This window comes from Engystomops pustulosus, chromosome 9 (assembly GCF_040894005.1).
Source record: "Engystomops pustulosus chromosome 9, aEngPut4.maternal, whole genome shotgun sequence".
Taxonomy (NCBI): domain Eukaryota; kingdom Metazoa; phylum Chordata; class Amphibia; order Anura; family Leptodactylidae; genus Engystomops; species Engystomops pustulosus.
Window position 1 is genome coordinate 87,834,554 of NC_092419.1, and position 26,990 is coordinate 87,861,543.

A 26,990-nucleotide genomic window follows, 5' to 3' on the forward strand; every position below is an offset into this window, starting at 1 on the left:
CGTTCTAAGACAGGGAATGTATGACTTCAATGTTAAACTCGCCATCTCCTTGACTTCATCATATCAAATTACATCTCACTTCAAAGTTGATTTTCTGGATAATGCCACCACACCAGGCCATGAGAGAAACATCATCTAGAAGCTGTTCATCTGCTTGACAACATACTGCTAGTGGTTTATGAGGCCAATTTATGATGACTGGTTCCCTTTAAGACTCAAAATGGTGAAAATCAAGGCAGGTATTGCTCTCACCTTGTAATGATGATTAGTTGCTTGGGTTGATGAAATGATGAGGATCAAGGCTAACATTAGGATCAAGGATCTGCTTTACTTAGCGTCTGAATGTAGTCTTCTTCAGACCATAATTCTTTAAAATCTGCCAGATCTGTTTTAAAGCATTTGGTCTGAAGAAGACACATTTCTGGTGTTATAATGACAGGGTAAGTAAAAAGAGTTCCTTGATCCTAATGTTAGGCTCCTTGGATCTTTGTATGTGTGTCCTGGGTGTGTCATTGTCTTCTGGAACCTTTCAAGCTAAGGTAATAATATACAGTCTTAATACAGAATCATAGACCCTTCAAAACTGCTATGATGACTGCTATATAGCTATAATGGCCAATGAGGAAATCCCAGTGAGCATTCTCTCCCGGTCATAGACAACACAACTCCAGTCACTTCATAGTCAGAACACCAGCAACCAAATCTACATTCGATCCTTAGAGCCCTGTGTGGGAGATTCATTTATTGGAAGTAAATATACAGGTTTTTTGAGGAGTAAGGTTGTAGCGTAAATTAAGCTAATATTACATAATGTAAGAATATATGTAATAAAAAAGGCCATAAACATTTGTCTTTTACAAACATGTAACATAGACCACCCACTTACCTCTGCTCAGTGGCACTATAAATCTCTCCTCTTTGGCAGCTGCTAATTTTGATTGGGTCAAAATCGTGAAAGGACCTCAGAGCCACCCCAGAGATGGCCACCAAATGAGAAGAGAAGCTTATGAGGACAGCTTTACTGTGATAAAAAGGCCGGCTAAGATCATGCATCACAGGAATCACCAAAGGATTATTACGGCAGCTGAGAATGTGAGCACCTGCCATGGGAAAATCATGAAAGGGAAAAATTAGGTACTCATTGTTAATTTACACTTGTTAATCACCATTACAAAAGAGATGAATAAAAGCTGTGTTAATGACTGTGTTGTACTTCAAATTAGAACAATCGTATGATCAAATAATTAACATTATAATTAATGGTACAAAAGCATATCCTCGAGAGGCTGGTCACCTTACATATGAAGCTGATTGTGTAGGGGCCGTTATGATCACAATGTTATTAATGGTGCAGAGGTGACATATTAACGGTATATATATACATATATATATATATGTATATATATATATGTAGATTTGTTTTATTTTAATGTGGCTGAGCCAAGAGTTGAAGTCTAAGTCTTCCCTTATCTACATTATCAGTTGATCCCTACCGTGATGCTTTCCGCTCCCCTCTCAGTATCCTCTGACATTCTGGGAAGCTTTCTGGTACAAGGACCATTGATGAATATTGTTTGAAATTCAATATTCCGACGATTACCGATTTGCGTCGCATTTTAAAGGGTATTGTGGCGCATGTGATTGGATTTTGGTGCCGGCTTTCATGCGACACATGCGGCTTTCGGGGGACGGGCCGCCGGACGATCCGACGGATTCGGACTGTGCGCGGGATTTAACATTTAAATTGTGTTGCAAGACAATGCACTTACATGTACCAGGAAGAAGAAGGTGAACTCCGGTGGACCTGAGCGAGGAAGCAACACATGAAGGATATCGGACACATGGCGTTATTGAATCGCGCCAGAGTCCATGATCGTCGGGGAACACACAGTGGGGATCACGACAGGACCGGGTAAGTAAATTTCTGAAAATTTGGATCTGAACATTTTCTGTATAAAGTGTACCTCACATTTCGCTGTCAACAATTTAGGAACTATTTATTTTATCACAATCCTAAAAAAATCCTAAACACCTTACCTTTCAGAAAGTCCAGTGCTACCATCTAGTTTTATCTTCTCTCTTTTCCTTGCAGTTTTCTCTGTATTCCAGCTCAATCATCTCTATGGTGCAGTTGCTAGCCCTTACCCTCCTGTCTTCCTTTACTATGAGTGCTTGTCCTAGTGGTGGGATGAATACTGTACCATGGAGATGGCTGAAGATGGAGAACACAGAGAAGCCTGCCAGTTAAAGGAAAAGTAGAGTATGCACTATAGAGTCTACATTGTTTGAAAGTGTGCAACACATTTAATAAAATCGTCTTTTAAATTTTAAGTATTTCAATCAGATTCTGGAAATGGAAGCTATTACACTATTTGATAGAGCAATATTAAATAAGATAAAATAATAATCAGCAAAACTTTGTAAAAGTTCGCCCCCATTTGTTAATAATGATACATATGATATGTTCACCTTTTTAAATGTTTTTTTGGTGTTATTAAGTATTATTATAAAGTACATTTACAGCTTGACCCCAGTGGTTTAAATTTTTTTCTTTTTTCGATTCGGATAAACAAATCCATTTTTTTCCACTTCTATGCTTCAGCTATTCCGACTAAAGCCTTACTTAGGCATTCATTTCTATGTGCTTTTTTAACACTTACTGCTTTTTCCTGATCCGTTGTCTGTTTAAAAAATTTAGGACACGTCCTTTCTTTTTAAATTCCGGACCACCAAAGGCAATAAAAGATTACGGGTCGGCAAGAAAAATGAACAGTCCATTTTTCAATGATGATGTTGATGTGGAACCAGATATTATGCTTTCCAATCAGTGTTAAACCTTCAGGTTTTTATTTTGCTAACGTGAAAAAAAAAACTAAAAATGGAAGCCAAAAAAAAAAAAACAACAAATGTGGACAAAACACGGAAGCCAAAAAAGAATGAATCTGTTGCCAATGAACACTCAACAGACATGCTATTGTGAATCTGCCCTAACTTGAGAATATTAACTTTTGCTATTTCCAAAAAAATCTGGTGTATAATGAAAAATACATGCAGAATTAAATTTTTGGAGTATTTAGACCGGCTCAAATTGCAGAGATCTGTATTTAGATTCACGAGTAAAACCACACCCACTTTGAATTGTTAAGCTTTATTTATCAGGAAATTTTTTAAAATATCTGGTGTTTAAAGAAGGTTTCTGGAATAAGGTAAAAATAGGAAATAGAGGTTGATGAAAAATGTTGTATACTCTTGCTGGTTTCATAGATATTAAGGACAGTAAGTAACAGCCAGGCCCTGCTAATTACATGCCATGGGTTACTGAATAATTAGAAAGTATACATCTACAAGAACACAGTTCACACCGTTTCTAAAAGGGGTATTCCCATCTGGGCATTCACATTTAATTAATTTCATTTGTCATATGTAAACATTTCTTCAATTGGAAGTTAATAAAAAAAAATGTTTCTGTTTGAAGACAATTTCTCATAAATGTAGCCATGTTGTCCCTTAGAAACTAGATGGCTTCCTCAGACACGACCACCTCACATTTTGGCAGTAGTGGCCAGATATGCGCTATTGAGCCCTGCCGGACCACATGGATTCAGCAATCATTAACACACGAGGGACATGTTGTAACTCCTGGACATTTTATATACAAAAACCTTTTGGTTTTTTTGTGAAATCACTACAGCAGAGGCGGCCATATCCACGGACATAGTCTTGTTTCTAAGAGACCATATGACTACATTTATGGGAAATTATCTTCACACAGGTAAAAAATTTTTAAATAACATCTAGTTGAAGAAATGTTTAAATATGGCAGTTTAATGAAATTGAATGTGAATGGCCTGGCGAGAATACACTTTTAAGCACCAAAACTTGTAGAGAGTTGATTTACACAGCAGGACTGTTCCAACGCCTCTTTGAAATGTCACTGCAAATAACTAATTGATCGCATATTGTGGACTTGTTTGTGCCTTCCCTGACCATGACTATGTACCAAAGTTTTCATATGGATGTATGTATTGAGGCAAAAAGTTGAAGCAAAATACTGCATTTGAGTCAATGATGATATAGTGTGAACTGTGTTCTTAAAGATGTAAACTGAGTGTGGAGCCAGGGAGGAACTTCTTTAAACACACCTGCTTACTACGATCACACTAAACTTTTTGTCGTCCATCATTCTATGGTGAGAAATGTAAAGAAAAGTTCAAAACATTCAATACATCCAATATTTATCAATCTACCCAGATGGGGGATCTTTCTGTAAATTGTAAAAGCTTTGACACAGCAATGCTCTGAAAAATGGGGACTACATCACCAGCAAAACTTCAAGAAAATGGCTAAAACTAATACAAAAAGTGGTTACAATGGGCTAGTCATGTTCCAGCTAGGAGCCCAATAAAAAAGTTGAGGTTGTAAGAAAAGATGTTCATAAAAAATGCCCGCAAACCTCACTGAACAAATTATGAGACTGGTAGAGTCTCGTAAAGATTTAAAGGGGGAAAGGGAGGGGGCTTAGTTTTTCATGCACTACTTTTTTGCTGGCTTTTGTAGTTTTGTAAAACAAGTCCTTTGTGCAATCTGTTGTGTGCCGATCTTCATCTTGATGCTGCATTTATGTCATTTTATGACCTATCAAGGAATAGATTTTTTTATTCTGGTAAATAAAGCCACGGAACTCGAAGAGGGTACCTTTTCTTTTCCTCATCACCGTTTCTTACTCAAATATCCGAGTAGTGGACTAGAGGGCTATGGACTGGAGTTTTTGCTAGCTTTATCGGTATGTTCTGATAAAGCTATCAATTTAACAGTGCGATTACTGAGGGCTAGTAAGATTAGTACTAGAGGGATTATTCGGGTGACAGGTCCTCTTTAAGCATTTTAAGAAAAACTTTAAACAAAACGAAGGTTTGATTTGGAATTCACTAATATTTATGATTAACATATTCATTCAACCCTAGAACTTACCCACATAAACTGGATAAAAGTAGGAAACGCATCTAGGAATATATTGTGCAGTTTCTTCCAAATAAGAGGACCCCCCCCACATGTGGATGTAACCCGCTGTCTGGGTACATGGCAGGACGTTGAAGGGAAGGAGCCATTGAGCTTTTGTAGGGCACATTTTAAGAGAATCGTTTTCAGGTGCTATGACATGATTTTAGAGCCCCTGTTGCTGCGTTCACAAGTGGCATTTTGGTTGAGTTTTGGAATGCAATCCAAAGGTTCCACCTGTGATCACATTTTGAGGTAAGGTAAGTCAGGTAAGATTGCATTTCCTTCTTAGTGTTGGAAACCCAATGTCACCAAAACATGTGATCACAAATGGAGCCTTTGGATCGCGTTTCAAAATATAACCAAAATACCTTGCGTGAATGTGGCCTCAGGTTCCACAAACCCCTTTATCCTAAAGAATTTGTAAACTTTTTATCATGTGGTATAGGGGGTATTTTAACCCTTTGCCACTGAGGGTTTTTCTTCCATTTCTCTTTGTGTTTATGACTCTCCACTTTAATAAAACAATAACTTTTTTATTTTTCAGGGTACAGAGCTGTATGAGGGCTTATTTTCTGCATAAAAATTGTACTTCCTAGTGGTGGTATTTTACATTCCATGCCATGTACCGGGAAATAAAATTTAAAATGCAGTAAAACTGACAAGAAACCTCATTTGCGTCATTTTCTTGTGGGCTCTGTTTTTAGGTTTTTCCCTGTCCAGTACAATCACAGGGATACCAAATTCATATAGGTGTTTATTAAAAACACCTTCTGTACGAAAAAAATATCTTAATTTTGTCATATTCTGACTCTAACTTTTTCATACTTAGGAGTACGGAGCGTAATTTTTTTTCTGGGATGAGCTGACTTTTTCATTGCTACCATTTTAAGGACTGTGCAGTCTTTTGATCAGCTTTTATAAATTTTTTTATGTGTTGCAAAATGGCAAAAAAAGTGACAATTCAGAAATTTGGGTGCATTATTCCATTATGTGGTTACTGCCATGAATAGCTGTTTTTATATCTTTATAGTTTGGGAATTTTGGGACGTGATACCTTAAATGTTGTATTTTTTTAAACTTTTTCCCACTTTTGTAACATTATATATTGTTTTATATGTGTTAGGGGCTTTTGGGACATTTTAATGAATTTTAATATTAATCTTTACTTTTTGTGTGTTGTTTTACTATTTTTATTTTGGCATCATACTAATAGTAGTTTATACTAATGCACTGCAATAGCTATGTTTTCCAGTGCATTAGAAGTGTCAGCCTGTTCATGTGCATAGGCTGCTAGGCAGACTGCTCAGTCTAGCCAGGGGCTGGATTGAGTAGGCTCTGCCTCGGACAGACCCGGGGACCTCGAGGCGGGCTGGGAGGGTGAGGAAGGGAGCCCCCTCCCTCAGCAGGTACAAAGATCCCACGGTGACTGCATTGACCGCAGGATCTAAAGGTTTAAACGTGATGGATAAGAACTCATTCTGATCCGGCTCTCACATGACAGAAACTCATCTGCCTAGCCTATGGCCCCTTAGTGACTGACGTAGACACCTTTTCCGGTTACATTTTTCGGAGCAGAACAGTTATAATAACAATTAAAAAAAGCTTTGCTGTGATTGGCTTTTATGGAGACATGAGAGGAGATTAATTAGAGCCGATATACCATTTTTATGGTGTAAAAGCCTTGAATTAAGCGAACCACAAGGAATTTTCAATAATTTTCCTGCTTGCACCACCTCCATGCCAAATGGCCATAGTGGGCGGTGCAGTGGGGCAGTGCGGGTCATTCCTGTGCACCAGCTCTAACATACACCTTTTTTGGCAAAGGTTATAGCGGAATCCTACTCCAGGTAGGGCATGGTGTAGAATAGTCCTGCAGGACAGACGACCCTGGGTATATCAGGAAGCCAGAGCCCACTGATACGGGAGCACAATGTGCCAGTTTTTCTCTTTTTATGCAAGATGTTATGTCTTGTATGTAATCCACAAAATGTGGCATGTGCTAGTGCACGTCATATTACAGAGATATCACCTCCTGTAATGGAGGATGCCATAACCCATATTGCTATATGCATGATCCCTCCTAGGGTACATATTATATGACCCCTAATAATATCTATTCACTACATACATGTTTGTTGTTTGTAAGAAGATGAAATGAGTTACTGCTGACTTTACCAAGATCATGCATTTGTTCCATGACATCAATCAGATGAACACTGATGGTTTCTGGCTTCTGGTAACTGTAACATGTTCCATCTGTCACTAGGTGGACAACAACTGCTGCCACCACCACATATCGGGAAAAATGGGCCTGTAAAAAAGAAAAGTGCATCCTTAGAAACTATTGTCTACCTTTTCATTGGGGGGTATCACAACTGGCACAATAGGCACCCAGTTGTAACAAATTCCCCCTTCTGTGTACAAACAGAGCATATGGATAAGAATTCTCTTGAAATAGCATTTAACATTTAAAGGGGTTCTCTGGGCTTTATCTATTAAAAGAACACTCCAGTCAAAGCTAGTTCATTGGATAATGCCTGTTGCAGATCCTGAAGGGAGGAGCATGACTCACTCACATTGCATTACTAGAACCCTGCTAGAACCTGGAGTCATGCTCCTCCCTTTAGGCCCTGCACAAGGTACAGTATTAATCAATGAATCAGCTTTGACTCAAGTGTTCCTTGAATGACTATGCTTAGGGTTGTTTTACACTGGCATTTTTTTTGATTTTTTGATTTTTCACTAAACCCATTTTGTATTAGGACACATATAGATTGGTTTAATCTTCCTGGCTTCAGTCATTTGTCACTGATGCCTTACTGAACCATTATTTTCAATGGGCTTGTTCACACACTGTACTTTTAACAGTTTAGACAACTGATCAGTAAAAAAAAATTGAAGTGTGGAAAAGGCCATTGAAAAGAATGGGTCAGTAAGGAATCAGTGAAAAATCACTGGAGCCAGGAAGAGAAAGCCAAACTGTCTGTGTTCATAAGCCAAAATGTGAAAAATCACTGATGTGGAAAAAAAAAACACCAATGTGAAACCACCCTTAGGATAGGGCATTAATAGGTGAACAGTGGGAATTCAAAAACCAACATCACCTCGCTATTTAACGTTACATGTAGATTCTCAAGCAGGCAGCTTCATCCCTCGTGTAGCATCCACCCAGACCCACTGCTAAAGTGTTGGGAAACCACTTTAATAATTTCTATTCTTTGTAGTTGGGGCCAAAACGTTCCCATTAGGTGCTTTACATGCATAATTCTAATATCCCCTTAATATAATTAGAACGACTTACCTTCAACCAGAAATTGGTAACATCCGGTGATGCTCCGCAAGGATACCAGGCGTACTGGGACACAGTAGGATTCAATTTTATCACTTTGGTTTGGCACATCTGTTAAATAAATGGATAACACTTAGAATCTAGCAAATAAAATATATTGTGGTTTGTCCACTAGTCACTGATTCCCGCTATTAAAGGGATGACCAATATTATACAAAAGCAAATCCATAAATCGGGTCAGGGAACCAAGGAAGACGCGGCTGGATCAAAGAACGAAATAGTATTAGAAAACAATTTTGCTTGATAATGACTCATACATCAAGATCTAACTTCAAAAAATATGTTTAGACATAACCATTTGGTGTTTTTCCATCCTAAACTGGCCGCAGCGTATGCAGCATGAAAGGTCAAGTAATAATATATATAAAGAATAATAACTATATAAAGAAGATCTGTCATCAAAATTGTGATAGCGATACCTGCTGATCACCTAACATTATCTGCCACAGGGGCTGGACCTAAATTACAGCCATTTTTCTGATATGTAAATGAGTAGACTTCTGAAGAGAGGAGTCAACTTTTCTCACAGGCTGCAATTGAAGCACGCCTCCTTGTTTGGATTGACAGCTCTGTGTCGGAACAGTAGCAGACAGGATGCCCTGGGACTTTTGTATGTGATTTTATAAATTTTCATAAATTTATGTAAATAATATGCAAGTTGTAATATGATTATATGTAAATGTTATGCAAGTTCATTTGGGCAAATAACATTTTTTTATCTACTTTATTCTTTTCCTTTTTTTCCCAGGTGAAATCGTTGGCTGTGTATCTTTATCTTTGTTATACACCCGTGGTTTTGGGTGGAGAGCAATATTGATTTACATGTTTCCCCAACCTATTTGGGTATTTGTGTTACAAGTGATTAGCAATTACCTTGTTTTAATTAGATAATGAAATCCTTCAAAACATACAACATCAGTTCTAATCCCTTATAATGTAATGCCTCCTCTCAAGCTGCCGGTATCTTGGGAGTCGGTTTATCTCTACAAGACCTTTAGAAACTGATTAGGGTAATTCCTATGTTGGCACACACTGTATATTTAAAGATATGTTGCTCAACCTAGCAAAAGAGATTTCACATTAGTGTATAAAAAATGCATTAAAACGACTTGAAATCCTGTTTTTAAGTAAATATTTATTAAGGGACCTTCGACCATTAAAAGTAGAATATTATATTCATATTACATTTCTCCCAGTAGACTATGAAAGATCAAGTGCAGCTTTTAAAGCTAAAGTTGTGTCAATTATAAGATGCTAGGCTTAGGTGGACATGAATCTCAGAAGATGTCTTTTCACCAGCACACGGCACATCAAATGGAATTTTTTAGTTCGATATCATCCAGAGACTAGGATTTCTGAATCATATATCACAAAACATCTTTTTCCATTTTCAGTTTGAGAAAGGTATACAATGTAATCACAAGTGGGTCTGTGAGGAGTAAGCAAACAAGTACATCATAAAGATAAACCCTTGAAGTCATTGTGCATGCTCTGCTCCAACCATTTTTAATCTAATATATAAAGCTGAGTGTATGTATGTAAGTCAGTTTTAGTCAGAGAAAGAGATAGGGACAGACAGATACAGAGGGAGACAGAGACAGTCGGAGGCACTCAGAGACAGAAACTATGGCAGTGGCAGTCGGAGAGAGAGAAAGTCGGAGATAGCAACAGTCAGAGACAATCAGAGACAGTTAGAAAAAACAGGAGTCAGAGACAGTCAGTGACAGACAGAGATATTCAGAGACAGACATAGAAAGTAAAGGACAGACAGAGATAGTCAGAGGAAACTGGAATCAGAAACAGACAGCGACAGACAGAGATAGTCAGAGACAGACAGATATGGTCAGGGACAGATAGAGACAGTCAGAAAAAGACAGAGATAGTCAGAGACAGACAGAGACAGAAAAAGTCAGAGACAGTCGGAGACAGAGACAGTCACAGACGATTAGAGAGAGTCAGAGAAAACCGGAGTCAGAAACAGTCATAGATATACACAGATAGTCAGGGACAAAAAGAGACAAAAAGAGAGATAGTCAGGCACAGACAGAGACAGAAAAAAAGACAATCAGAGACAGAGACAGTCGGAGACAGACAGAGACACTCAGAGACAAAAATGGTCAGAGACAGTCAGAGATAGAGACTGGCAGACACAGTCAGAAACACTCAGAGACCGAAACAGCCAGGGACCATCAGAGACAGACAGTCAAAGACAGAGACAGTGGTAGACAATGAGAGACAGTCAGAGACAGACAAAGACAGTCATTCAGAGACACAGAGGCAGTCAGAATGAGAAAGATAGAGACAGTCATAGATATATTTATATTTTTTTGCTAACCCATTCTATTTTGTTATAGGTAAGAGCAGTTATTTACTATCCCATTTACAGGGTTTTAAAGGAAACCTACCACTTCGGATAGGACTCATAAGCAGGAAATGACGTGCACCAGCTCAGGGTGAGCTGGTGCTGGCGCTTATCTTCGTTATGTTTTTAAACAGTTTTAAAGCATTTAATCACTTTATTAATGTTTATATCGGAACTAGCTTCCCCGCACCGAGGTCCCCGCTCGGCGCACCATGCGCGCGACTATTTTTATTCATTTATTTTTTTTTTTACCACTATACTACCACAATACAACTGTTGTCTGAAATCCTGGATCTCTCCTTTAAGTTCCCTCTAGAGCAGTGATTTTCAACCTTTTTTGAGCTGCGGCACACTTTTTATACTTAGAAAATCCTGGGGCACACCACCAACCAAAATAGCACAAAATGACACTGAAACAGTCATATTATACATATAGTTAATAATATAGATTCTACATTTATTTTACTCACTCAGTGAATGAGTGTGAAACCTCTTCCTCAACAGTTCTCATTTTCTCCCTGTTTTTAATATATGCTGCTGATTATTATGTGGCTCATATACTGCAAAATAAAGGGGTACAATGAGAAGTACTATGGCCATGAGGCCAGAGTACAAGTGCCAGCTCATATACTCAGCATATCAGCTGGTACTTGTAGTACTCCAGCCTCATGACTATAGTATTTCTCATTTTACATTGCTGCGCATTGCCGGGAAACAAAACACAGGGGGCACCATAGTTTGGGGAACTTTCCCCGCGGCACACCCGACCATGTGTCGCGGCACACTGGTTGAAAATCACTGCTCTAGAGGTTATTGAAGTCAGCTAGAATAAAATCTAATTAAAAAAAATAAAAATAAATAAATAAAAGGTCCAACTTTCACAGATGGTTTTAATATCATAATTATAAAAGTAATGACAATTCTGAAAGTATGGGTCAGAAATAAAGAAATGGATGGCTTACTGCAGAAAAGCCCTATAAGATGGTATTTTTAGTTTGGTGGACATATTTTCACTTATATATTTTCTTTAAAGAAAATCTGCCATCAAAATTAATCATGATAACCCAGGGACACTTACTCATACATCCAGGTATCATGGTTGTGGTAACCTTCTATTATTTGTTATCCATAGTCTTCTTCCTTATAAAATCAACTTTTAAAATTATGCTTATGAGCTGGAAGGGCTCTAGGGGTGTTATCAAAGTGCTGCAGATTCACAGGTTGTTACAATGAGCAGAACATGTCTCACCTAAAGCCCTGTTTTTTCCCCACTCCTTCTTCATGTGTAATCTAGCAGCTGCAGGAAGTGCAAGGGCAGGGGAAAAGTGGTCTGCTTATTGTAATATCATGGGAAGTTACAGGACTGAGGGGCTCTGGAAACACCACCAAAGCCCCCCCCTAGCTCATTGGAATGATTATGAAGGTTACTTTTAGAAGGAAAGAGGCCATGGATAACAAATATAAGAACATTACCACAATCACAGTGCCTGGATCTATGAGTAACTTCCTCTTATTTATCATGCTGGATGTTGATGGTAGATTTCATTTATGCATCACTAGAACAATGGGGCACATTTATTAAGGGTCTGTCGGACGCATTTCCGTCAGGTTTTGCTAATTTTTCAGATTTGTCCTGAATTGCCCCAGGTTTTTGGCGCAAGATCAGCATTTACATGCACGGGAAGAAAATGGTGAACTCCTGCAGATCTCAGCGGGGAAGCGACACATGCAGGAAATTGGACGCACAATCTTAGTGAATCGCGGAAGCTCTCTATCCGGATATACCCACAGTACGCCACAGTAGGGATTATCGTGTGATCTAATCTAAAAACTGCCTACAACCTTCTAAACTTGGATATTTCTCTGTTATCTGGTATCAGAAAACCAAAGCAGTTAAAAACATAAAAAATCTATAGTGGAAAACAATACTTTTACTATATTTTTCGAAGTTTTTTTTTACTAGCCGGTATTACCAGTTTTTCAGTAAGAACCAAACTTCCCTTGACGGAATCCACTGCTAACATCCTTCCTTGCTAGTATTATATTATCAGTCTTGCTTTTGTTGGATCCAGCATTTTAATATTTTTTTCCCCAGTGAGAACTATTGAAGAACTTTACTAGAGTGAGTAAAAAGTCTGTGATGATGTCTAGTATTTATCTCCATCAGCAACAGCTTCGAAACAAAGTTTTCAGCTCTTAATGTAATGTTTTTATATAACGCTTTACACCAATGAACCTGACATTGACCGTACAGTCTTGATTTCTGGATCACTGCTTCTGCATTAATTCTTACAGTATTTTTTTTAAAAATCCCGATTTTTGTTGAGTAGTTTATTTCTAAATGTATATATTGGTAAGCCAAATCTAAATCAAGCTAACTAACAGTGTTGGATACGATATCACATTCCATTGAGTTAAATGAAAGGGGATCAAATAAACAGGATCAAATAAGTTGTGAAGTTGTATGGAGCCATAGTTTAAACAATGAGAACGATTCCTGTCTTCTCAGTGGGAAAGAGCATCGTTTTTTTAATTACATGGGAAAAAACTTATGGTATGCATTGTCTTCCTCCAGGGTTATCTCAGGACACTTCTGTTTCATCTCAAAACACTTGATTGTCTTACAAAAAACGAAAACATTGATTTTTGTCTCCCTAGCCACCAAAGATAGACAAAGAACAAGAACAAATAATCAAAATGAACAAGGGCAAGGGGAATGTATGGATGGAAGGAGGTCTCCAAATGCAAGAAGAGATCATTCCGTTTATTTATATTCCATCAATCACTTATCGTATTCAAAAGAAAATCTGAAAACAATGGAATTAACCTTTTCTATGGTTGAATTTTAGAGCCAACATTTATGTATGGTGAAATAAAGTACTCCTCTACTACTTCTCTCTTTCTTGCTCCATTGAAAGAATAACCTATTAAAGCTTTGCAGCAATGTTTTCTCTATATCACATCGTGGAAAACAAATTTGCATAAAGATTTCCCAGAATCCCCATGGAGCAACAGAAACTCTCTCCGTAAGGAGAATAATTTCCTCCATAACTTGCATCTGCAGCCTCTCTTCTAGCAAAATCAGTTCTTTCTGTAGTTTGGGCTTCATGTCTAGGGTCCCAGAAGAAAGTAATGCTTGATGTTAAGGGAGGCAAGGGAGGCCTACCATGGAAAATTAGATTTGCATATCTATTATTAAGACTCCCTAAGCATGCATGTCTTTGGAACACCTACAAAGATGGCCTTTAATCAGTAAGTCTCTATAAAGAGAATAGTTGCTTCCCTATTTCCCCCAGAATTCAAGCCAAATGGGCATTTCTTAATGGTCACTAAAACTGATGTTTCTGTAGGACCTTCTATTATCAACTGATCAAATGGATAGCTTCAGTGTAAGAATGGGTTGTAAAGATAACGTGACCCCTTATGACATCTGTCCTCTTATCTCTCTCTTCAGGAAAATGCTGTCATGTCCATTTTATTTATATCTACTACTTAAGATGTCATCCCAATTTTTAACGTGACTCAAAATGAGCCCAAATAAAAAATAAAAATTACATTTCCTTGAATTTTTGAGTAGTATCATGGATGATAGGAATGTTTGTTTACTTAGCCAAAACCCAAGTTTCCTCCAAAACCCAAATACATTATATGGTATTTGATATAATGCTTACAGAGGAACCATCACACGTCCCTTTTAATAAATACCTTTTCTACCTTTGAAATAAGAAATCACAAGTATTTTTTTTTCTATGAATAAATTGTCAAATGGGTATCTCCAGTTGGGTTGAGTCACTTCACACTCTGACACCTTCCAATCACTGCTGCTGGTATTAGACTTGGCCAATGATCCAGAACTTCCACTCACACCTCCAAGTCTTGCTCTGTGCCCATACATATAGGGACTTGCCCATTTGAGCTTATGGTTCTCTTAGGGAAATGCTGGGTGCAACGCATCCTGTTTTGGGAAGCCGAATCTAATGATTGGCAGATATATGTGGGCACACCCTTCACCCATAAAAGTTTAAAATAGTCTTTATAGTCTTTATTAGTTGAAATATTCCTCAACAAAATTTCAGAAAACAGAGCAGAAAGATTTCATGAGGAATACAAAAATTTACTAAAACATTCATAGTAGACATTCAGTAAAGGTGACGTCTCCAAAAACATCTTTTAGACTATATTCCACATATTGAGGGTAAGTCAAATGAGGCCATTTGTTGTGTATCTGACCTTAAAATGTGATAACCACAAAAAGAATTTTTCTTATTAAAATAAATTAGAATGTAAAGTTACAACAAGATACCTTGTTTGTTTCATAAAAGGAATCTCAAAAACATATGTCAATGTTGCAAATACACAAACTCACAGCTGGACGACAGATGTCATTTCCATTGTTTTCAACCATTTTGTGGCCTTCTCTACTGCTTGTGAGGTCACCAGTGGAGAGAAACTAACAACAGAACCATCTGGCCTCGAAGGTGTTTATTTCATGACAAGAATCTCATAACAACAAATGTAGCCATGTACGGCATAGCAATAGTTCAGAGATTAATCTGGGGAGGGGTGAGTGGAAGTTCTGGATCATTCCGAGTGTGAAATTTTTATTGGAACGAGAGCCGTATGAGCTTTGCAGTACTTCCATATTTAAGATTTACATTTACAGAAGTAAACCCGTCACTTTGTTTTGAGGGTGTGACTGTATATGTGTGAATATCCAATATAGCTTCAGTCTCAAGACTGCATTGGGTCTTGATTTGGCTAGTTAACATGTCTTGCACTGTGTCCATCAGTGTAGGGATTTGCAATTGTACCCAACGGTGCACCAAAGGGAATTCTGTATGCATCCGATGCTAAGGAATATATGTGAACACACCCTTCGAGAATTAAAATTGGAAACAGTCTATGAGCGTTCTCCAAAATTTTTTAATCATATTTTTGTATCTTCGCTGGAGTCTCCGAACCCTTTCTCTTCCAAAATTTTACCAGAATGTGATGATGATGTGCCCTTCGATTCTTCATTGACTAAATACCAGTGCCATAAACAAATGTTATATTTTCGTTTTGGCACCCGGGAGAGCAGCCATGAAGAATTTGATTTACCTAAGCCTGTTTTACTTTGTTACTGGAATTGCTGCTGCCTGTAAAGGAAACAATTCACATAATAGCTTCATATTACGGAGATGTCGTAAAAGCAAATCGCAATGTATAAGTAAAAGTGAACCATCAATTTAATGTACAGTGTATGAGACAGGCAGTCGAGAACACACGTTCCAAAGGCAAAGTATGTACCAGTAGGGAATGTAGGTGCCAGCCGGGACAGAGAATTGAATAAAACACTATTAAGATTTATTCATTATTGACATTGCACTAAACAAAGCATAGAAAGCGGGAAAGCAGGAGGCCTTATAAATAAGAATAGGGTATTGAATATCCACATGTAACTCTTTACCGGCAGAAAGGTTGTGCAACCATTCAAAATGGTTTCTACCAGATCACTGTTTATTGATTATTTATTCTTATTCGTTGCATGGGTATGACGGTTAACCTGCAAACCTGCATAAGCGACAAACTATCGGACATGTTAGTTGGCTGACCGTTTTGGAGGCACATGGTTGCTGTTAAGGTCCACAATGTGTGTTGGTACCGTTGATGTATTAATATTATTAGATTTACAACAACCTTCTAGCCTCATTAGTCTTTCTAATCCCATATTGAGTTTTTAAACATTCATTGATGAACAGGCCTGAGATTGCTGTCTACATATTGAAATATTCTCAAAAAGAATACTTGGCACTCCTTGTTCGTTTTCATTTGAAGATGATAAATTTTTTTATTTATTACAAGTGGAGGTTTAGAATGGCAATCCAATTCAAAAATGCAACGTTTCGGTCTACGCAGAGACCTTCATCAGGCACGGATTGCATGGTATATTGAGAAAGAGACAGATAGATGTGCGGTGCTATGACCGCTAGAGCGCTGGGGAGCTTAGCAGCGGACACATCCGCTCAGGAGGAAAGACTCAAAGACATTGGGGCTTATTTATCATGCCTTGTACAGCAGTTTTCACAATTTTTGTAAACCTTGGTGGGATGGACAACAAGGCGTGCCATGGTCGGGGAGCTTTTGCCCGCCAGATTTACCCTAACTGATGCAGGTTGTACCCGAAATCTATGCCAAAAGATTTTGTAAACTCTTACGAATTCCTGTTCTGTCTTGTGCCAGAGGGCACAGAAAGTGCTACTCTTAATAAATCTGCCCCAGTATATCTCCCAATTCCCTTCAGATATTGGAAATACAAGGCCTAAAGGCTAGTCTTCTATTGCTCCCATAATTATGAGAAACAGTGCAAACTGTACTATGTGTGCAGAGGGCGCCACATTCATGAAGAGTGCTGCATTGCTCGGGATGTGTGCACAATTTTGTGGGGTGCACTTTGTTCAGCTAATCAGTAACAGCCTCTTTTGGTGCACATTTTTTTTTTCTTGTTCGGCACAGAGAAGCCGCGACACAATACTGGCGCAGACACTTTAGAAATACATGCGCAAACAGTGTGTACATTCTTTCTAGTGTAAAGCCAGAAAACTGGTGCAAACGCTTGCATAAATGTGGTCTATTGTGTCCTTTTTTGAGGATGACTTAATAGAACATGAAATATTAATAAAATGTTTCTGAATGTTACCTGAGTAGATGCTGGCTGCCCAATGACTACCCATCCTGGGCAGTTTTGATCATGATGATGTGATACTGTAACATTTGTGGCCCATTGATCCTGAAATCCATTTGGAGTATAAACCCCACAGTCTTTAATACTTGTCTTCTTTTCAAAATCCTCACAGACGCCATCGCCATCATGGAAATAACATCTGCTGGGTTCATCTGTATGACAAAATAATCAGCAATAAGTGATTTTCCATGGGAATTCAGAACTAAATAACTAAAACTCTCTCACTAAAAATGTAAAATTACATGACATTTAATTACACAAATATCAACCCCTTTAAGATCCTGGAAGGTAGATTGGTAATGGACAGTTAGAGATCACATGACACTCCGTCTGTGGCCATTTTATGGACAGAAATGGCATCTGATAAAGTAAAAGACATTTCGGAACCAGCATTTTTTGTTACATATGAGGTAAGTTGAGCAGAACATTCAAGAGATGAATATAAGTAAATTACCTAATATTCTGCTTCCGACACATTACAAGAAAAACAAGGTAAAGCAGCCAACCCCTTTAATAATGGCCAAACTTCAGTAAACTAATATAAAATGTATCCAGTATTAAAAATAATAAAATATTCATATAGTAAAAATATACATGAATGTTTTCGTCTTATTTTTATTTATTTTAACCAAACGGTACGGTCAAACTACAATTTGATCTCTACGGAGGCTAATTTGTTCCTAATTTTGCCTAAGACCCCAATAAACATGCCTGCCAAGGTTTTCAAAGTGTTAGGGAGGATAACTACAGACAGAGATCATCCAAGTCCTTGGCTTAGCGCTCTATGTTTTTGGGTTTCCTCTTTAGGAATAGATTAGTGTACTTCATATTCCTAGAACAGAATGCTTCAGAACAGCTCATACAAAGTACAGAATGAAATCTCTAAAATGTATAGTCAGTTCTGAAAACACAAATTGTGCTATATAAGTATAATATTATACTAAGATGAACATTTCATAACTTTTATTTTTGGCACTTTCTAAATTGGAAAACCTCATATGGGGTCATGTACAGGAAACGTCCTAGGTGATTCATATAATACACCTTATGCTCCAGCATGAAGTTCTGGCAATTATACTTGTCTGTACGGAAATGTAAGGATCTTTGTGTTGTCATCTGGCTTCCAATGGCTATTTTAGACAATGTGTCCTTCCTCAGATGTATGGAATACAGAAATAAGAATTTATATAAAAGAAAACCATCATGGGTTGCTATTAAAGACTATTTTGGGGATATGATCTACAGATTCTGTGGGCAAAAGCAATCTACGTGTGAGGGCATGTTAGAGATAATAGGGGTTATTTATAATTAGACCAGCTTCAAGGGACAGTTCTATTCTGGAACTTCGCTGCCCTTCAGATTCATTAAAGTTGTTTTATCCCTTTAATAAATGTTTTTACGAGCTATTTTCTATCTGGGATTTTTTTTCAAAAAGTCCCTAAAAAGTCTCAGCACATAGACCAGCAAGGAATTGGAGTGACAATGAGACTTTTATGAGACTTTTTGCAAAAGTCTCAAATCATAAATCTGGCTTTGCACGGTGTTGTACTAGCAGCAATGAAAAACTCTCAAGAACCCTCAATGCCACTTCTTATGCTAAAAAAGCCAAGGAAAACCAATGATAAATAACCCCCAATGTGTTACGGATTGTTTTTGTAACCAAGATATTGGGGGGGATTTACTATGTCTTCTCCACTAGTTTTGTGTCATATAAATCTGCCCATCCTGGCAGTACTTTGGGGAAATGACTGGGTGGAGAATGTGGTGAGCAGGGATGTGAACATTCCAGATCTCCGCATTTGGTATATAAAACTGGCAGAGACTATTTCTAAAATCTCTGCCTGGTAGACCTAGTCTAAACAGGTCCAACCTAGCAGAGATTGCCTGGATTTTCTAAAAGGCTCTGATCTCTTAGTAGATCCAGGCAGCGGAGCAGTGGCAGGGGAGATTTTTTTATTTTTATAAATTTTTATGCATGTTTAATGATAATTGCCACAATCCAGATCAAGTGCTTGATTGAGAAATTTTCTCTGTTGTCACTAAGACTAATAGAAAACTACCAATATTGCATCACTACTCCAAAAATGGATAATATTAAAACTTATCTACACTACACTTACGCTGCATCGACGTTTAAAGGAATTTTCTCACAAACAGAAGTGGTAGGGCCTAACTTGCTGAGCAGTAAGGGTTCTCAGTAATGACATCCCCACAGAACATGAAAAATCGGGGTCCGATGGGATCCCATCCGTCAGACCCCTCGTCACTCCGTCAGAGCAATGGAGCAGACAGTCAGGCATGACCATACTGCTCCAATAATCTCAATGGAGCTGACGGAGATCGCCGAGTGCTGCGCCCTCTTGTTTTCGTGATCCTGTGGACATGGCCTAACTTCTGTTCATGGGAAAACCCCTTTAAAGAGTTGGATCCAGACTATTGTTGCCTATGTCCATATCACTAAATGCTGTTACTAGAGTGCAGGTAAGATGAAAGCCCTATAAACATGGACCGATAATAAAATACAAAAACTTAAAATCAAGAAAACAAAAATGATTGTGTTTCAAATCAAAAAGAAAATTGGTGATACATTCCTTGTAAAGTAAAAAATGTTTCCTACCAGTTCAGCCTATATCAAAACCAATAGTTACACTATTGCATCTTCCAGTACATAGAAAAAGTCCCAAAAATCCTGTACCAAGCTGCTAGTAAAAAAAAAAATGTTGATGAACGCATAATGTAATTATCAAACAAGGTTAAAATAGGTTATTCAGCTACAGGAACCAGATAGTCAGGATATCAACCTAAGTGACATAGGCATAATTCCATGAAGAACACATGACTGACAGATGTGGGCCAAATATCACTCAAAACTCATTGCCCTGACATTGTGATGAAATCCAGTTCCTGTTATCCTTCCCTAAATATGGAACTTACTAGACGATATGATAATTACATTTTTCAAGTACTGTACACACATTTGCACCAAGCCAGAAAAAAACATGGTATTGCATGTCTGTTTTTGAACGAGGAGCTCCACCAACAAGTTTCATGCCACATCACTATCCATCCGAGAAAAAAAGCCAGGACAAATACGCACAAGCATTGTTTTAGGTATTCGAGTTCTTAGAGCATACTTAACCCCAAAGAATAACTCTTGCATACATCCAGATGGCAATTTGGGATTTTGTTTTCATGCCAAGTTTTTTGGCAGAATGAGTCAAAGCTTTATTTGGACAAGTTCTTAACAAAGTTGACTCTTCTTTATCTCTATTCAAAAAAAATGTGCTCCAGAGAATTACAGAATCCACAATGTACCCCAGAGGAACTTTCTTCGAAAAGGGTCTTGATAATCTATTTAATCTCTACTGGTGCATACCTTACATTCCTGCAGAGCCCACCGGCATCTTTGTCCTTCTCATGTACACAAACAACCATCTACTGACTCTTTATTATATTACCACCAAGTTTTGTGTGACTCGGTATTACACATACTGTACTTGCAGACTCAAGTTTACTGAAGATCTTTCTAGAACACTTAGATCCTGTAAAAAGATTACTGTACTAGCGTTGGTTACATGCTATGCCGACACTTTTGGCATATGTACCAGCTATTAAGATCAAACAAACAACTGTTTGACCCTGTTGAGTAATTTATTCTTGCCGAGGTTGTCCCATTGTCAGCACTTATCAGATATTTTTAGGATCGGTCATAAATGTTAGACTAGTTGGGGTCCAACATTGACCACATATTGGCCCACATTTACTAAAGCCCCTGCGCCAGTTTTCTGTCAGACTTCTTTTATGTGCAAACTGCTTGTAGATAAAAGTGTCTGCGCCAGATATGTGTTGCAGGCAACTAATTTGTGTTCCGGCTGTACTATACCTGACCCGACACAAAATTTAACACTAAAAGAGGCGTTCCATTGCACAGTCAGCGTTAGTGCATGCAACACATTGCTGTTGGACTCTACATGATATATGTGTTGCACTCCCTATGTTAAAGGTGGACCAAAAAAAGTTAGTGCACTTTGTCGGAGCATTGTAGAGAGCACCAGATTCGTGAATAACGCCACAATTGATGAATTTGGTACACATCACAGGCAAACTGATAAATGTGGACCACTGTGTCCTCTATCTGAGTGGGATATTACTAATAGTGTAGATTTGTATTCTATTAGGCTGCATTCACACTGCCGTATGGGGGATGTATATACAGCCGACGTATATACGGCCGACGTATATACGGCGTATATATGTCCCCCTTAGCCGGCAATGGGTGCACGGCGCCCCACGGGAGCAGTACGGCACAGCACAAGTGCAGCAACATACTGTTCCATGCCCCGAGAAAAGATAGGACATGTCCTATCTTTTCTCGGAATACGCCGCCGTGCGCCATATATCCCTATGGAGGGGGGTGGGGTTGAGCGGCGCTCACTCCCTCCTCCTCTCCCCAGTGCCAATATGTGCCTGCTGTGCTACGGTATGGGGGGCATACATTAATGTGAATGCAGTGTTAGCCATGGACAGCAGAAGAAGAGTGAAGAAATCAGGCGATACCTTTTTGAAGCTAACTGAGTATATTTGACGGTGAGCTTTCGAGAATACTAGTTCTCTTCATCAGACATGATGTTATGCATGAAACTGAAAATTAATGCACATGACCCCGTGTGCTTTCTGGGCTGCAAACAGAGGAAAGAGATCACCCCGCCAATATCCATAGAAAGTGAATGTAATTGACAAGACAGAGTGCGCATGCGCATCTAATAGAAGCCCGTGAGGGAGTGAATTAGCTGAAGTTTATGCAGTTTGATCATGGCTTCTGCATGCAGTCATGTGTATGAGGCCCTAAGATGAATAGGGGTGCACCAAAGCCTTATTCTAGCACTACCTATACTACCACCTACAATATAGTAACGCTGATAATGGTAAGCACTGAAATCCATTCTAACCCTTGATTATGGTCCTATCTCTGGGATCAGACATTAACGTTGATTACGGGAAAAATCCTTAAAAGGTTACAATTTTTTCAATAATTTAAACATAAAATAGTCCCCTATGCTATGAAGTTTAGCCTCCATTAACCTATTCCTTTACTTTGTATCAATGTATTGATGACTAATTTTAATGTATATTATTGTTCTTTTTAAACCTACAAAGGATATTAACTAAAAATTAGTGATACTGCATCAAAATATAAAATAAAGCAACATTGTAAAATGTCCTTATATGCAGATCTATGGGGCTAATTTCCTAAGGGTCCCCGGTCCGCACTATCGTCGGAATACCCTACGATTTCCGCATTTATAAGGGGTTTTTGGTGCACGCCATCGGGTTTTGGCTCTCTTTGCCCCATTTTTTTGTTAAAATATATAGAGTAAGAAGCCAGGCATTAGTCAGAAAAGGGTCTGTAAAAAGAAATAAAACCCTTTTGACAATATGACAATGCAAATGATATTATTGCAAATCGATCATAGGGCATAAGATACTATATTTACTGATTATGACTCTATAATTAATTTAATTTAATCCAATTACCTAATCCAAGCATACAGTCTAATAATTACTATGTAATGTTTTACGGCTAGTTTACTTAAGTGGAATTATAAGAAAGATGATCAATCTCAGTTCTTTTATTTCCTCTTCCCTAGCGTAGTGTTCTCTAAAGGCCAGGGCAGCCTGACTGAGTCAATATACTTCTTCTTGGATAGTTTGTAGCAGCATTATCTGATTAAAATAGGACTGAGAGAAAACACAAAAGATCCTAATTAATTTACAGTCACTAAGGTCTGTAAACTATCCACAGAATATAGCCAAGGCATAAGACGAAATGTACCTGTCAACAATAGAGACAGAGAACGCCTGGGAGGGGTTGTAGTGGGGGGGGGGGGGCGGCCGTGCTGTGTGACTCTTAACTCAAGCATCATCCAATTCAGAGTTGATGACCTTAACAAGATTGAATAAAATGGATCTATTTATCTATTAGGACAATTTACTGGGCTGTTTGTGCTCTTAGGATGGGTGTTGTGCCTGGTCTTGGACATGCATGTAATGTGGATTTCAAGCATTTTAAGACTTCAAGCATGAGGTATTCTTTTCTATCACGCATGAGCAATAGATAAGAGTTATATTTATATGTATTGTTCACTGGCTGCCATGGTATAACATTGAGGGGTTGAATATAAAGGCATGAGGGTTCCCCCTCCTCTGGGGCAGATATACCCGGAGGTTGGCTGCGCTCATCGGCAAATAATAATCCATTCAACCCCTTCACACCCGCATGGGGGTAATAATCACAAGCCCTGGTATATATCCCGCATAGTCGTGGGAGACTAAGTTTTTTACTGGGTCACTAAAGGATTGCATCCTTTTCTTGCATATAGAGAAAGGGAGTTGTACCCAATAATTAAAGATTTCCACATGATTGACAAACTCATGAAGTACCCTACGATTTCACCGCACAAGATCATGACTTGCTACCTAGTCAGCTCACCTCTAGTAGTATTCTACAGGAATCTCAATTTCCTTCAGTTGACCTGGTTAAAAAAAAAAAATTTGTGGGCATAACAGGAATCCTAAAATATGTCTGTATTATGGACAATTTACTAAGATACTGGGGGCTACCCTAGTCATTGTGTGACACAAATTTCTGCACTGGCGGGGGTGTTTCGGTACTCTGTCGGACCGTGCACCGGATTTAACATACAAAGTCCGTCAAAAATGTGTTGCACACCCCATGTTAAAGGTGCACCAAAAAAAAGTGGTGCACTCTGGACAGTGCAGGAGGCACCAGATTCATGCAGAATGTGTGTCAAAAAACCTGAATCTGGCGCCCCCTGCACACTACTTAGGCAAACTGCACATAGTACAGACTAAACTGTTCTTAGTAAATGTGCCCCATTCTCTACAAATATGATTTGGTTTAATTACTAGACCACTGAAAATGTAAATTTATGTTCTAATCTCATTGTATTATATATCTGCGAGTACCTAGCCCTTTGGTGACATACAGCAAATAAACATGTAAAGTAAAACATGGTAATATAATAGTAATTGATACTGGTAGTTCTACAATCGCTGATGGAAAATTCAGCTGCATATCACGTGTGGAAAGACAACAGTAATAGTAATGCAGTCTCCTATAGCAGTTACTGAAAGGAAAAGGTAGAGATAAATTTTGAGCTGAAAAATATGAACTTGTTGAGACATGTATCCTGTTTTATCTCACCTTCCCATTGAAAAGATGTATATTTGACACAAAAGAATGTGAGAAAATTGGCTACTGGTAATGAGCCCCCCTGGTCCATCATCAATGCCAGCATCAAGTAGAGGAAACAGGCATTTTGGCCTAAAAAAGTGACTATTTCATCAGATTTTAAACAAAGCATCAGAACAAAGAACACGTGTTAAAACCGTCAAAGTTCAATAGCAGGTTTCCGAATAAGACAGGAAGAATAGTCTTTTTATGTATTTTACATTTTCTCTTACTGAATGGTAAAAGAAATATTAAAGGAAATCTACCATTTGCTTTTATGCATTATGAAGCAAACATACCTAGAGAATGCTGTAGCTACACTGATGCAGAAACATATCTTATTTAATCCCTGATTTGAGTAGTTTGGCTGAAAAAGCAATAATAAAATTATGATAATGAGGCTCTGTCGCTCCTGTTGCTGCTCCGGAGCTTCTCCTCTTACCCTAATTATACACTGCTTCAGCTTTGTCCTGCCCAATACGTCATCACTGTGTTTCCATGACAGGCAGGAGTAATCAATCACTGCACCATCCCCCAGCTGCTATTTATGAGTCATCCAGCTCAGGCTGATTAGTCCTGTCTGGACTGTTCAGCTCTTTTATGTACATCAGCCAGTCTGCACCCTGCATTCCCCACGGTCCTGCATTTCAAAATTTTTTGAGCAAAACCACTCGAATCAGAGAATAAACAAGCTATGTTTCTGCTTCAGTTTCACTACAGCATTCTCAAGGTATGGTTGGTTCACAATGCATGAAAACAAATGGTAGATTTCTTTTAATGTGTGAAATATATTATTAGTTTTCTCCAAACTGTTGCTTTCTAAATCTAAGACCTCCTCTGGGGACGTCAGCACAACATTTACCATGGCTTTACACTGAATAATGCATCTCACTAAAAGTACTTAACCTCTTAACAGTGTAGCATTATACTATTCACACAGGCAGCAGTATTGTCCCCTTTTCCATCTTCTCCGCTGGCAACACTACTGCCCCTTTCTCACCCCTCCAACACCAACCTTCTCCTCCTTCTCAAAAACAATTAATCCTTCCTACTGCTCATGTAATAGCAGCAACACTGTCACCCTTCATATCACTTTTCCTTCTTTTCAGCATTCACCCCACCCTCACTTCAATATTATTCACCTCCTAACCACCCTTCCACACTTACGGCAAGCTTTTCTCCATCTACAACCTTCCCATATTGGTAGAAGCACGGGTGATGCGGCGGACGGAGTATTTGGTGGCTTCTTTCTTGTCTCCTCTGCATTTCCACCAAACTTCTACCTGGGTGGGGGATCTGCACAATTCTTGTCATGTGATCATGTGACCCTATGTGATCATGTAGTCACATAGGGTCTTTACCCTATCAAGCCACAGAAACTGCGCTGATAATGCCAAGATGCCTCGGAGTACTTTTTGTGCTGATGGCTGACCCCGGTGACATCAGTGAGGCATGGACTTGGGCAATGGGGGAATCCTACAGCTATGGTGCCCCTATATAACTAAACATGAGCTAGAATTCAAATGTTCATGTTCAACTGGGTGCCATTTTACACATGCCAGGTTACATACAAACATACCTGCCTGACGAAGGCTCTAATTCCGGGCTGAACCGCTTTGCAAAATAAACTTCTTAGTAAGTAACGGATTTGAAGAATTTGTTTACCCGAGTGCTAGTGATAGCTGATACCTCCGATACCAGATTTAGGTCCATTTTTTTTTAATGGAAAATTCTGGAACAACCCCATGTAAACTTTTTACTACATAGACTTTTTTCCTGCAAAAATTAGCATCTTTTGTCAACCTCAACACCTTAGTTTAAAAGATAAATCAGTTGCAACACTAGAAAACTAGGTTGCAGTGAACTTTGTTGGGATGGGTGAAAAAGTTGCACATTTTTGTACAAATCTCGAAATGCGCCCAAAAAAGTATAAGAGAAAAAGAGAGAAAAGAATAAGATAAATGAGCCCTGATGTTTCTTGTCCGGAATCCATGAACTCTGCGTTATTTTGTGGAGAAGACATAAGAAACATGTAGAGGTGTTAGGCTTGGATCAATGTTTCTATTATACTGCTTTTGTTCTGGGTTCTTGGACCAAAACTCAAATCTGCAGCTAAGCAAATATAAGACAATTCTGTCTCTTGAACTCTGAATCACATGGCAGGATTATCTTCTTATTTGGATGAGCTGATCACATGAGCTCCATTAAACTCTTTCCAGCTGAATATCTACGTTCCAATAAAGCCCATTACTTTATTGATAGATCATCTATGCCAGTGGTGGCGAACCTATGGCACAGACGC

The 26,990-nt window shown here is 38.5% G+C and overlaps 1 protein-coding gene across 1 annotated transcript in view; it reads right to left on the minus strand.

Annotated features, from left to right (window-relative positions):
- PAPPA (pappalysin 1) overlaps positions 1-26,990 on the minus strand; it is a 192,670-nt gene that overhangs the window by 54,491 nt on the left and 111,189 nt on the right. The window contains exons 10-13 of the mRNA XM_072125355.1: positions 17,392-17,588; positions 8,303-8,401; positions 7,177-7,312; positions 887-1,100 (exon numbers count right to left, since the gene is read on the minus strand). Coding sequence (XP_071981456.1) covers positions 887-1,100; positions 7,177-7,312; positions 8,303-8,401; positions 17,392-17,588 — 646 coding nt within the window. The remainder of the gene's footprint in view (positions 1-886; positions 1,101-7,176; positions 7,313-8,302; positions 8,402-17,391; positions 17,589-26,990) is intronic.